At 35.8% G+C, this 14,205-nt stretch overlaps 3 protein-coding genes across 25 annotated transcripts in view; 2 read left to right on the top strand and 1 right to left on the bottom strand.

Annotated features, from left to right (window-relative positions):
• Positions 1 to 624, top strand: part of fam184aa (family with sequence similarity 184 member Aa) — a 73,541-nt gene extending 72,917 nt beyond the window's left edge. For 7 of the 8 annotated variants that reach the window (XR_015512516.1, XR_015512517.1, XR_015512518.1 and 4 more), the window contains one exon: positions 299 to 624. Coding sequence is in view for 2 of the 8 variants with exons in the window: in XM_087288911.1 (XP_087145037.1) it covers positions 299 to 380 (82 nt within the window). In the remaining 6 variants the exon portion in view is untranslated. The remainder of the gene's footprint in view (positions 1 to 298) is intronic. The other variant, NM_214813.1, reaches the window with a different exon arrangement.
• A 3,789-nt stretch (positions 625 to 4,413) lies between these two features.
• Positions 4,414 to 14,205, top strand: part of ros1 (c-ros oncogene 1, receptor tyrosine kinase) — a 58,717-nt gene continuing 48,925 nt past the window's right edge. For 9 of the 16 annotated variants that reach the window (XR_015513182.1, XR_015513181.1, XM_087290221.1 and 6 more), the window contains exon 1: positions 4,414 to 4,461. The gene's annotated coding sequence lies outside the window, so the exon portion shown is untranslated. Of the gene's footprint in view, positions 4,462 to 5,681; positions 5,831 to 14,205 lie in introns of those variants that run through there. The other 7 variants (XR_015513187.1, XR_015513188.1, XM_087290222.1 and 4 more) reach the window with 2 other exon arrangements.
• On the bottom strand, positions 5,256 to 12,667 carry pln2 (phospholamban 2). Its single transcript, XM_087290242.1, has 2 exons — positions 12,592 to 12,667; positions 5,256 to 7,022 (listed from the first exon to the last, which is right to left on the bottom strand). Exon 2 carries the CDS (start codon positions 6,946 to 6,948, stop codon positions 6,790 to 6,792), a length of 159 nt encoding a protein of 52 aa, XP_087146368.1. The 5' UTR covers positions 6,949 to 7,022; positions 12,592 to 12,667; the 3' UTR covers positions 5,256 to 6,789.

The following is a 14,205-nucleotide window of genomic DNA, read 5'->3' as shown; positions in this document are numbered from 1 at the left end:
AAACAGTATGTGCTGCTTTATTATTTAAACCCTGCTTTGTGAGAATTTTTGGTTTAAAAATTGTACTTGCGTGGTCTATATTTCATTCAAAGGTTCATTTTAATCTACTGCAATGACATTCAAAGTGCGGCTTAAGTGTCCACATACTTTTTTGTGGCCACTACACAAAAGTATAGCTATTATTAGATAGTATCACCATGCAGCAAAGTAGCATCTCAATGTGAATGTTTGATTAGGATGTTAAAATTCCCTTTTCTCCGATGTAACTGGTTGTGTTTGACTTCTGTGTTTCATGCAGCCCTCGTAAGACTGGGGATCCAACTGTAGCACCAAAAGAACAGCAACCACAAGAGCTATTTTCACAGTACTTCTCCTTTTAAATTTTTCAAGACACTCAACTCAAGAGCATGTGAAACTGCAGTTTTCAATAGTCCATTCGTCTGTTCTTGATATCTCACTGTGAGTTTGTTATTTTCCCTTTTTGATATGGGCATTTACTTGATTTAAAATGAGATGCACACTCATTTCATATACTATTCATAAATGTATTTTCTGGATGGACTAAAACTGTTGGAATACCAATGTCTTGCCAGTTTTGAAATAAATTGCACAGACACTTACATATATATTTGTACGATGCCGTCTTCTTACCAATTATAATTTATTACAGATGAAAAATAGAATAACTAAGAAAACTACTTCACATTCAGTCATTCATTTTCTTTTCAGCTTAGTGCCTTTATTAATCTGGGGTCACCACAGCGAAATGAACCGCCTAAACTACTTTACAATCATGGTAAAATATAGTTTTAAAATATAGTTTACCCCAAAAATCTAAATCTCAATTTATTTATTCGCCCTCGTGTTGTTTTTATGCAATGTAATTTAATGTAATGTAATGTGTATTCATAAAGCGCATTTATTGTGTATGGCCATACACCCAAAGCACTTCACAATCATGAATGGGGTGGTCTCTCCACACCACCACCAGCATGCAGCATCCACTTGGATGGCTGCCACAGGACAACGGCACCAGAGCGCTCACCACTCACCAGCTATTGATGGAGGGGAGAGACAGTGATAGAGCCAATTCGGTGGAAGGCCATGATTGGGAGGCCATGATCGTAAGGGCCGATAGAGGGATTTTGGCCTGGACACCGGGGTTACACCCCTACTCTTTCGCAAGAAGTGCCATGGGATTTTTAATGATCACAGAGAGTCAGGATCTCAGTTTTAACGTCTCATCTGAAAGACGGCGCTTACTGACAGTGTAGTGTCCCCTTCACTTTTACTGGTGCATTAGGACTCACACAGACCACAGGTTGAGCGCCCCCTGCTGGCCTCACTAACACCACTTCCAACAGCAACCTAGTGTTCCCCAGTGGTCTCCCATCCAGCTACTGACCAGGCTCAGCCCTGCTTAGCTTCAGTGAGTAACCGGTCTTGGGCTGCAGGGTGATATGGCTGTGCATTGATAATGTTTTTATTTTATCACCTTACCATGACAAGTTTACATTGAGTAAAACTTGTCAAAAGGATAAATACAGCATTTGCATTAAATTCCACTTCTGAAGTCTGAAAACTCACAGGGTAGAGACAAGTTGTTTTGTTTATTACTCAAAAAGGTTATAAGAGAAAGTAAATAAAGTAATTTAAAACTGAAATGTTATACTTTTTGTAGGTGAACCATGGGCATTTTTTAGGCCTATTTTAGGGAGGCTGTAGCCCCCCTATATTTCTACTCAGCCCCCCTAAAACTTTTGCGATTAGCTCATAAACTGTACACTAAATTAGCGTCTAAGTCCCCTTTAAATTTGATCTGAAAACAGCTGAAGAATTTGGCTCCTCCCTGTCTTTTGTTTTTCATTTGATCAGCGAACCACAGCTGTGCAGAGTGAGAGAACAAAGTGTGTGTTTATCGATAGATTACGATAGTACTTAGGCCTATAATATCTGCTTATTTGCAGTTCTTTGCTACAGATACACTTGTATCACTTGTACCCCAATGTCATGGAGGAGCCATCGGGTTTCCCATCTACTGTTTCATCGGTGCTCACCTCATAATCACAGCTGTTTCCTCGAAAAAGTAGCTCTTATCAAACATTTCACTATTTAAATTTTAAAATTAACTACCATTATATAACACGTTTTGTGTTAGTGCATGTGGCATTAACTATACCATACAGTCCTGCACAGAAAGGATTAAAACAGTGACAGAACCAATTAGAGAATGTACCCATTTTAGCTGTCAGTCACTGACAGAGATAGAAACACCAAGTGTTGTCGTGTGTTTTCATTCATTCATTTTCTTGTCGGCTTAGTCCCTTTATTAATCTGGGGTCGCCACAGCGGAATGAACTGCCAACTTATCCAGCAAGTTTTTATGCAGCGGATGCCCTTCCAGCCGCAACCCATCTCTGGGAAATTGTTTAAAAAATCTTATTTATTACTGTGATTCAGATCATGAAATATGTGAATTAGCCTGTAGGTTTAAAAATATGTTTGAATTTGCTGTTTAATTTGAAAAGTGGCAGTTTTATTTATTTAATACATGGAAACAAAAAATGTACTTAAATATAGAAAGTGTTTTTTACTACAGTAAACAGATGTGTTGAGCCTATTTGGCTCATTCAGAACTCAAATGGCTATCTCTGTTTTTGCAGTACAGTTTTTTTTCCATATTAAACATTTAAACTTTTATTAATGTCTTACTATTAAATTACTACTTTATATATATATATATTTATAATTTTGTTATTTATTTTTTTACCTCAGGAGTTGAGCCCCCCAAAATGAAAATCCTAAAATCGCCCCTAAGGTGAACTATACCTTGTACATGCACTTTTTTATGGTGCTTTTATGGTTTCCGCTGCACTTTCAGTGACTTGATCTGCACATGGCCTATTTCTCTGCACCTTGTTTAAATAATTCAGTCGCTAAGAACATTTAAAACAAACATTCTTTTATTGGCTGTCCAGATTTAAAACCATCCTTAAATGACCAGTTTTAGGTTTCTCTCTCAGATGTTCGCAATGAGGTGTAAACAGACATTAAGTGTGGGGATGGGCAGTATTTCAGATACATGTATTTCAAATACAGTACGTATTTTAAATACAAAATAGTATTTAGTAATTTGTATTTGTTAGAGTTTATGAAAATGGGTTTATATTTTGTATCAAAATACTTTAGTGTCTTGTATTTTGTGTTTTTAAAATACTGTAAAATACTTTGCAAGAAGTCTACAAGATGACTTCCTAAATTGCGGCCTCAGATTGATGCTTTCTCGGTTTTTTGCCTTGGCTTGAGATTAGAACAGAAAATCCTCAGTGTCAGTCTCAGTGCTGCAGGTGGAAACGCAGAAGAACTTTAGAATAATAAAACACCCAAAGATCCTGTACTGGTGTTCACTAAGGGGGTAAACTGAGACTCTTCCAGTTTAAAAAGAACTGAAAACATAGGCAGGATCAGTAAACTGCACAAATAATAGTAGTTTTAGATTGATTGCTGATGTAGATGCCAAGAAAATAAGACAAACAACATACAGTCCTACAGTGGCGATTCACAATAGCTTATCTGCGGTAGCTCTTTATAGTAATTGAAGAAAAAAAGATGTAAAGTGGAAGAATGTAGTGAATGAGACACAAATATTTAATAATACTCCAGTCTATACAGTCTGGTCAAAAGCTCCAGAGTTTATTTGCAAAAACAGCTCCATTTTATAGAGATATCATTACTAAAACTGGAGATTTTAGTAGTTTTCAGAAATCATGTTTTTTACATTAAGTATGAAAGATTTCAATTGCAAAAAAATTAATTTATCAAAAAATATGTGAAGAAAAAAATTAAATGAGGGCAGTATAGTGGATCAGTGGTTAGCACTGTCCTGTTCCTGTACAGTAGAGGTGAATGAGTTGGCAGAGAAGCTGACTTAAACTTGCTCTGAGAAATGCTGTTGCAATATATCATTATTTACTTTACTAAGTCAGTTTAAAGGTAAGATAATTGATCGAATAGGCTTGTCGATAGAAGGTTTATAAAGAAATGTCATGCTCCTTTATAAAAAGAACTCTGCAGTATGTTCAAAACACAGTATTTTATTTTGATACATTTGTGGCTGCTGTATTTTGTAGTTTATTTTGATACATTTAAAATTGATGTATTTTGTAGGCTATTTTATTTTAAAATACATTTTAATGTATTTTGCCCATCCCTGCGTACAAGCTTAGTTTCAGTACCTCACATTTTTAAGGTAAATAATATATGATTTTAAGGACAGCTCTATACATTAGCATTTCAACACAATAGCCACGATCAAAAATGACATTCATTTTCAATTAATGTCCGAATGATGGCCAATCAAATTAAAGTAGGCGGAGCTTATTGGAAAAACAATGCGCGCGGATTTCATCAGGAAGAGAGGGCGTCGTTTGTTGTTGTTTCACCGCGTTGAACAAGAGCAAGGTAAGAATGAAGTAGCTGGAAATATTTAATATTTGTATTGTCTTAGAAGTTTTACATGACAATTTTTATAATTCATTAATACAAAAACTTCTTTGAGTTGCCCTTTAGGATTTAAATCAAACTTTGCTTATCAACACATACATAAAACACATGTACATACACCTATAAATTACTCGCATATACACCTATACTACTGGATGTTCAAAACAACATAGATGAAACTTGTGTATATACATATAAACTTGACGCATGAATACACCCACATACACACGCACATACATATAAACTCGATCCTTTCTAGAATTCTAGAAACATCCTTGCAGGATGTTGAAGCAAGTTGGAGCTAAAATCTCCAGGACGCCGGAACTGGAATTCCAGAAGGGAACAGAATCGACTGCTACACCGACGTTTGGACACCCCTGTTATTTTGTTTTTTCTATGAAAGTCGATGCTTACCTGTTTTCAGCTTTTGTGTTCAAAAGAATAAAGAAATAAAGGTTTGGATAGAACCAAATAATGAGTAAATAGAATGTGAATGTTGAAGTTTGGATGAACTATCCGTTTAAACTTTAAAAGTTAAATATCTAACAATTGAATTGATTGGGTCTTTGTGTAACCAAAGAAACATTAACCAACAATTCCAGCAATAACATTTTTCCTAAAAATTTTGAATAAATCAGCATTACATGTAAATTGTCATGTTGATAAATTGTAATAATTCTAAGTTTATATTTTAAACAAAATATATGAAGTGTTTACAGTATTTTAATATAAATACACTGATAGAAACAGCATTTCAAATGGAAAGTGATTTTATTTGTTTAGAATTAGACGACACCATTTGACCTGTTACAAAAATCCCCATTTATAAATTGGAGAGTATTAAACATTTTTTAAAAATATTTAACATTTACATTTAAAGTTTCTTTTATTTTCATCAATGAAAATTACTTCTCCTACATGGCATTTTTGCTGTATGGAATGGACAAAACTTTAAAAGATAGTTCACTAAAAAACTGAAAATTCTGTCAACATTACTCTTCTCTACTTGTCAAAAACCCAACAGGCACATTGTGAAAACACACCCCCGTATACATTTCTGGAGAGCGTGAATTATGTAGCCAGAGCAATGTATGTCTGCATTTTGTCTCTAAAATGAACAATATAGTTTGGTACAGTATGATGCCACCAACAAGTTTGTTTCTTTTTTGCACTACCAGCTGGCCGCTTACCTCAAGTGTGGACGGCTTTTCTACTGTTATCAGTTTTCCTAGTGGCTCGCTGCTTATGTCGGTGGACTTGAAATGCAGAGAGGAGTTGACCGTGACAATGGGGTTCGAGTCTGGTGAAGAACGATTCCAGAAAGCAGGTAAAACAAAAACAGAAGCCAAAGAATAAAATAAACAAGTAAATAACAGGGTGAGAATTAGGTAAGATCTGAAAACATGGTAAAAATCAGGTGGTCACGAGGGCTTTTCTTTTTCTGCATTGCTTTTAAAAAAACTATTGGTTGGGTTTATAGAAGTGGGTGGGGTTTAGGGAAGTGGGTGGGCGGGTCTAATCTGTGCTTTTGAAAACATTATCGGTTGGCTTTAGAGAAGGGGGTCAGTGGGAGTGTCAGTCAGTCAGCTGACAGCGGCTTTACGTGAGAACAGCAGGTGCGAATGGCCCTCGCAAGAGAAATTTGAGATCTGGAAAAGTGTTCACAGTGATGAATTCGCGAAAACAAAACTGCAAAAAGAGTACCTCCTGGGACGTATTTTGTGCTCTCCAGAAATGTATACAGAGCTACGATTAAATAATGAGCCTGGGTTGCAAAACCTGTTTGAGTTTCTATTTGGTGTAGTACACAAAAACATTGAAAAGAACTTGTTGGAAACCGGTAACCATTGACTTCCATACAAAAAAAAATTACTATTGATCTCAATGGTTACCGGATTCCAACATTGTTCAAAACAGGTTCTTTTGTCTTCAGGAGGGGAAAAGACTCGGGGATCGATTTTATTTTATTTTTTTAGGATATTTTTTTTAAAACTCAGTATCTCAAACCCTCTCAGATATAACCTTTATTCCAAGGTGACGATATTCCTATGAATCACTACAAATAGAAAACACATGATTCAGAGAACAAAAGCAGACTTGTACTCAGTGCCATTCAATGCTTCAAACATATACTTATCAACGTAAGATTAATGCAAAACAAACACAAATGGAGCAAAAAAAAAATCATCTCAGCAAACTGAAATGTGTCGCGTCATTTTCAATTCCCTTAAAAAATCGTCCAAGATCTTGAACGCGTCTTATGATTTGTGGTTGTGTTTTTCGGTGTCACATGAGCAAGACGATGATGTAGATGAGCAGCAGGCAGATTAGGATGAGGGAGAAGTTGATGATGAGATCCTGTAGGTTGCGTTTGGTCTGCGGGTTCACCTCGATGTTGGATGCTCTCCGGATCGCAGAGCGCGTCATATGCTGCACCCGCTCCATCCTGACAGTCAAAAGTGCAGACTATCGGCAGTGAGAGCAGTGGAGATGATGAGGCTGGTGCTGGTCCAGTGGTGCTTTTTGAGGAAACAGAGACATCAGTCTATTTTAGGATGATGACATAGGCTTTAGAAATAAATAAATAACAGGTGATGAGTATTATAGGGCTGTGTTTTAATGAGGATGGATTAAGCGTTATTTAACCCTTTCGTGCATGATGTTTTGGTTGTGATGTAGAGAGATGTGTCCCAGCAGGCACACAACATCATAAGATGTTAACATAAGGTTAGATTTAGGTCATGACGTCAGGTGATCAAAATGCAATGTCTAGCCAGCGTCTAAGGACAACATTACTTTGACGTCCAATATTGATGCCAAATTACATTGTTATTTGGTTAATTTTAGGTTGTGTTGAAAAGTTATCATAATCCAATATCTGATAGATGTCATGGTGGTAACGTCCATACAACGTCAATGGTGAAACATGATTAGACATTGACATTTGGTTGATTTTAGGTTGGACGTTGGACATTGACGTCGGCCTGACATTGGGTTCTGACTTTTCATTTCCAGACAAAATCCAACATCCCCATTAAATTGGGGTACAACGTCAATATGACATCAAGTTGATGTCCTGTGCCTGCAGGAGTCATTTACATTTAGAAATACATGAATGCACATTCTGTATGCTTTTAATTTACAAAAAAAAACATGGTAACCTATTATGCAAATATCACTTTTATAAGGGGGTTTAAACACAGTTGCGTGGCAACAGTATGTGAATATAATCAGCTTCTAATGATGAAAATGTGTTAATTTTAATTTATTTTTTTTTATAATCACACTTCATAAAAACAGTCTGCAGAAACATTTTGATTGACATTCTCACTTTTGTACATGTAATCAGAGGTGGGAAGCCCCGCCCATTAGCAGACTATCGGCAGTGAGAGCAGTGGAGATGATGTGTGTGTGTGTGTGTGTGTTTGTGTGTGTGTGGTCACGTGTTGTGCATTGTCAGCGGTATAGTGTAGACGGAGAGATTTTATCAGAAATGCTAGATGAAACGCCAGTGAGGATCGTTTTCGTTCTACAATGCCATTTTAAACTAAGACTTATTAGTATAAAGGGGGCCTAAGTGTGTATTTTTGCGAGCAGGTTGCTGCTGCGAAGGGGGCGGGACGGAGGATCGCGATGCTGGCTCAGTATGGCATTGTCTATCAACCCAACCCTTTATACAAATACTACATGGATATGTCATATAGTTAGCAAATAGGGCTGGGCGATAAATCAAAAAGTAATCTAAATCGTCATTCAGAACCTATAATCGATAATTGTCCAGGACAATTTTTTAAATTACTTTCCCTACGTGTCACATGATTCCATTCTGTTAAAGGTTGTGGCTGATTTCTGCTTCCGCAGCCACTTTGCAGCACATCTGATCTTTGGTCAAATAGGACAATGGGCTCATTCTTGAGCCTTACTTTGCACTACATTGATGATCATTGGAAGCTGCGCCAGAGATGCCTTTAGACTGCATATAAAACTTGTCAGAGGGCAAAATAATAATAATAATAATAATATTTGTTCATTAATTGTAATAAAGTTAAAAGTACAATTAATCGATATTTTGATTTTAGGCCAAATCACCCAGCCCTATTATCATATACCGTAGTTCATAAAAATGCATAAAATTAGCATTCATCCATGAATCTTTAACCCCTATTATTATTATTATTATTATTATTATTATTATTATTAGGAGTGTTACTGGGGTTTATTAGAAAACTTTTTAACTTTTATGACTCAAAAAAGCCAAGTCATTGTAGTCAGTGTCTACAGTATGTAGTTTATATTTATGATTCTTCTCCTGGTTAATAATAATAAAAGCAAGAATCCCTCAATCAGATTGTTTAATTTTATGTATTCATAGCATGCATTTGTCTTTTGCATTTTCACCATTTGCCAAAGTAATCTGATTAGCTCAAAGTGCATTTACAGTCACACTCTTACCCTCTTCAGGGCACTCGTGTTGAAATCTGTGAAAGACATGCACTCGATGGAGACAGACACTTGTCTAGCAGCAAACGCTGTAGTCTTATCACTCTCTCCAGATACGTGCACAGAATTTGCCAAAACTTCTCATGTAGTCAGTTGAGTCACTCTAAATGTCAACACTTTTTTTTAAATTACATCGCAGTCAATCATTGGTACATTTCTTTTTTTGTGTGTGTTGTGTTTCATTTCACTTTACTAGACAGTTTCCTCTACGAAAGGTATAAAAAATCATGTAACGCACACAGAGCCATGGATTATCCTGGTTATACCATGGTCAGTTGTCTTGTCACCACAGCAGTGATAATCTGAAGCTGTTATTGGTGTTTTCAGTAAATATTTGACTGTAAAAGTTAATTACAATGTTATTGTTTGTTAGTTATAGCTTGTCAGATCAATTGTTGTGACATTTTAAATCAGAAAGTGTCTTGTGGTAAGATTCTGTTTACATTTGAATTAATTATTGCATTTACTTGAAAAAATAAATGATAGCATCTCCCTACAAAAAAGTGGTAAAAAGAGTAAAATGACAATTAGATGGATGACAATGGATTTAAAAAAGAAATGTATTCTGAGCATAAAAAAAGTTTAATTACAACACAGATGTTGTCAGATTTTATTTGTGCTTTCGAATATGAAAATTAATATTGCTTTGTGGAGAGTAGGGCTGCAAAATATATCATTTCGGTATTTCGAAAAATGATACCACAATATTGATATTGATATTGCAATGTGTGTATCTGCAATAGTCTGTGTCAAGGTGGGATTATAGTTATCAAAAAACATGGTTCAGAACACATGATTTGTGGATATTATTATTACACATGATTGTGAATATTAACTAGGGCTGCACAATATATCGTTTAGCATTGAAATCGCACATCAACAAGTCACATCACAGGATCTGCAATGTCGAGTTGGGATTATCCACAGTTGAAAACATCCATGATTTGTGGATTCAGTGCAAAATTGAACTAAAGTTAACCAACATGTTTATCATTTACATTTTTAAAGGCTGTGAGCATTTTAAGCCAGTTTAAAACATTTAGGCAAAAAATTATAATGTTTGTAACTTTAAGAAAGATTCATTGTATTTATGTGTTTATACAATGCAGTCTATACAGTCATATTTTACATTTATTTGTTTATTATTTTGCCTGAACACTGCTAGACTCCCAGCATAAAATTCTGTGCATTTCAGTTGCACCTTTGCTCCTCTGTATTTACCAATACTAGTTTCATGCAGCACTAAACTACAAAATCATACCAATCAAACCAAAATTATGTGTCATTTCCAAACAGATCCATTTATTTAATCTGGTGAAAGTAAGTAAATATTGCAATGTCACTTTTTTTTCCCAGTATCGCGCATCTCTAATTTTAACCATAATCTAATAGTATGAAAGATTTTTACCTGGATGTATTTTAAGGCCTGCACCTGTAAGATTTAGAGCAAATTTAAACAATTTAGGAAGACGAAAATATACAGTTTGCCACTTTAACAAAGATAAATTGTCTTAAACAAAAAAAAAACATAAAGCACTGTTCATTTCAATTTTATCTTTGTTTTGTTGTTTTCCTCTGTGCTTTAAATGGTTCATAAAACTTTTTTGGAAATTTTGTGATATTTTATGCTGATAGATTCCCCCACAAAATTATCCCAATCAATGTAAAATTATGAATTCTTACCAAACAGATACTTATGTCAAATTGTGAAATTACAATCATTGCGCAATACAAAATATCACAAAGTCAGTTTTTTCAAATATCATGCAGCCCAAGCAGAAAGCCTGATAGACTTTAATGTTTCACCTTTCGCCATTAAATGAAATAGCTGTCCAAGAGGTGAGATGCCATAACATGTATAAACATTTACTTTTATTATTGTAAAATCATTACAGTAGCAACATTATTTCACTATTAAACATCACATTATGACATTGACTATGTTTACATGGACATCAGTAATCAAATCGTTTGCCTTAATCTGAATAAGACAATAATATGATTAAGGTGTTTACATGAGCTGCTTTTTAAATGTTCCTTTAATTATCCTGTTTTACATGTTGTAGCACATAATTCAAATAACTTCATTGCGTCATCGTGCGATTTTTCATTTGTCGATTTTAACTGCAGTTTGGCACATTCACTTTTAATAAAGAACTTTTCATGCCCCCCATGACAAACGACATATTGGATGCGAGTATGATCTGCGGGAATGTTGTTTTAATGGAATTTGATACCGCACGCCAAATGGGAGAAAAAACCTCTGCATTTCGCAATTCAGGTATCTGTGGTCTTTCACTGACTCGGTAGGTATAGAAAATAGTGTCAAACAGTTGTGTGTGTATAGGCTATGCTTTACAAATGCTGCAAAAATCCTACATGATGATGGTAATAGTTTGATTACGTTGTTAACATGTCTTTACTGCACCTCGCTAATATCTACATGCTCCACATGTCTTAATTCCATTTCTGTTTAGTTTATGACCTTAATCAAATTAATCAAAAATTGCTGTTTACATGTTGGACTCTTAATCAGACTATTGTCTTAATCGCATTAAAATTGAATTATTTGTGTCCATGTAAACGTACCCAATGAGAACAATGTAACCGTCACTAGTGGATGGGCAGATCGCACAAAAAAGTATCATGAGATTGTAAAAAGTGATATGTATAAGCAACTAATCTATTAACGTGAAACAGTTATAAACTGCCATAAGATTGCATTGAATAAAACTGACTGAAACTAGAATGCACACCTTCCAGCCAATCAGAATAGAGTATTAAGACAACCTACTCCATGAATTCCAAGTATCTATCTGAATTATTTTCAAGGAACAATGTCCCTATTAACAAAGTTAATTGACCATTAAATTTAATTGGCTTTTCTCTGTCTGCCTCTCTGTCGTGCTTATCCAGCCTCAGGGAATGAGCATTTAAAATGGGGAATTTCAGCGCAGCATATAGTTATAAGAAGTGCTGGATTTTTTTTAATGCCCTCAAGCTCAACATTTGACCTATACTTTTCTCTAGGCTGCTGCTTTGGATAAACACAGCAACTTGATGCCAAAAATAAAGGATAATAGGTTGTACGTCAACACTTGATCTTTAAATGCTCCAAAAGGCAGTGTTTATCAGGGAAGGACTGCATTCCAGTCCTGTAATCCAGTGGCTATTATACTGTAAAGTAAACATGAGCATCTGTGATCAGGACGCACTGAAGTCAACAAAAGCTAGATTTGTCTTTCATTTAGTTTTAGAAGTGTGGCTGTGCAGTATAACAAACAAATCATCAGTGCACCTACTTTATTTTTATAATCCTATGTTAATGTTTGGACTTTGACCGACTGTTTTCTGCTCACTAATTTGCATGGAAACAAATTTGATGAAAGTGGCATTTCAGTACAGCATGCAAATATCCAAATGCCCTTCAGCCTCAGTTTGTTTTTAAATTCTATATTTTGATGTAAACTACATGCAATAGCAGAGATGTAATTTTTAGCGTTAAAGCTCATACTTTAACAATGATTTAGTAAAGTAGCTGTCGTTCAGTTCAAAGACTGACTGATTTATCGAAAGTCTTTTTCTTACCCGTCGAATGGCAGCCAAAGAAAGAAACAGTCCTTTATAAGGATGATTGTGAAGCAGCAGGAAATGTAGACACACTGGCTCTTGGGACATGCTGCAAAGTTTATAGGAGGGATTGAAAGGGGTGTGGAAAACACACAGGAGGGCGGTGGATGTGAGAACAGCACAGGACGGGGCTGTTTTTATCCACTCCTCTGGGCAGTGTTTGTTGTGATGACACACGACTGATGAAGGAAGTCAATGCACGATCATTATTGATCCAAACTTTCGTTTATAGTAAACAGAAAAGACAGACAGAGCAAGTGATTGCAGTGAAACAAAATGTAATATAATAGTGCAGAACAAAAGTTATGTGTAGGCTGTCATTAAAGTTACACTGTGAGAAAAATCCAGGGTTGCACACAATTGTTGTCCCAAACATAAAGCATTCATTCATTCATTCATTCATTCATTCATTCATTCATTCATTTATTTTCCTTTAGCCTTGTTCCTTTATTAATCAGGGGTCTCCACATTAGAATGAACTCCCAACTTATCCAGCATATGTTTTACACAGCGGATGCCCTTCCAGCTGCAACCCAGTACTGGGAAACACCAATACACTCTCATACACACACATACACTACAGCCAATTTAATTTATTCAATTCACCTATAGCGAATGTGTTTGGACTGCGGGGAAACCTGGAGGAATCCCACGTCAACACGCGGAGAAAATGCTAATTCCACACAGAAATGCCAACTAGCCTAGCCGGGACTCGAACCAGCGACCTTCCTGCTGTGAGGCAACAGTGCCCAACAAATATCAATTAATTGGATGTGTCTATTGTAAGTGGACTAAGCATAAACCAATTAAGGTGTCCTAAATAAAACTCAAGAACTGTGTTGTTTTAGCTCGTTTAATAAGTAGTTTGAATAGTTATTTTTGAGTGTACTTCTGTGTCAGTCTAATGTTGCGAGAACTAATTGTGGATAACAAAAGTAATTTTCCAAGTGCAGCTTTAAGATTAGTCGAACAGGCAGGCAGTGGTCAAACAGCAACATACAGGTCATCCAAGCCGTAGTCATAAAAAACAGGTGTAAGCAAACAGCAAAAAAAAAAGCATACAACAAAAAGACAAGGCTTGTGTGTGTGTGTGTGTGTGTGTGTGTGTGTGTGTGTGTGTGTGTGTGTGTGTGTGTGTGTGTGTGTGTGTGTGTGTGCGTGCGTGCGTGCGTGAGTGCGTGTGTGTATATTAATAGTCCAACTGATTAGCGATCATCAACGGTGATCGCCATCTGGTGTGTGTGAAATGGCATGATGGGATTTGTAGTTCGTAAAGGTGACCTTTATATCTCACCAATGATCTGCCAGGACTGGATCGCTGGTGATTGACAAATGTATTCTCAAGAACATGTTTGTTGTTTGTTTTTTTTGTCAAATTTACAGACATAAGTTGTTTTAATTAATTTTTTTTATTTAATAAGATATTTTACATTTACTTACTCAATTATTAGAGATTTTAAATGAATAGATAATATAAATTGTAAATAATTTAATTAAATAATACATATTAAACCAGGGTGAGGCAGTGGCACAGTAGGTAGTGCTGTCGCCTCACAGCAAGAAGGTCGCTGG

The sequence above is a fragment of the Danio rerio genome, chromosome 17, assembly GCF_052040795.2.
Source record: "Danio rerio strain M-AB ecotype USA chromosome 17, GRCz13ab, whole genome shotgun sequence".
Taxonomy (NCBI): domain Eukaryota; kingdom Metazoa; phylum Chordata; class Actinopteri; order Cypriniformes; family Danionidae; genus Danio; species Danio rerio.
Note: the sequence above shows the minus strand (reverse complement) of the source record. Positions and strands in the feature narration are given on the sequence as shown.

Coding starts and splice junctions, on each gene's coding strand:
- pln2 (XM_087290242.1), bottom strand. CDS start 6,948: ATGGAGCGGGTGCAGCATATGACGCGCTCTGCGATCCGGAGAGCATCC.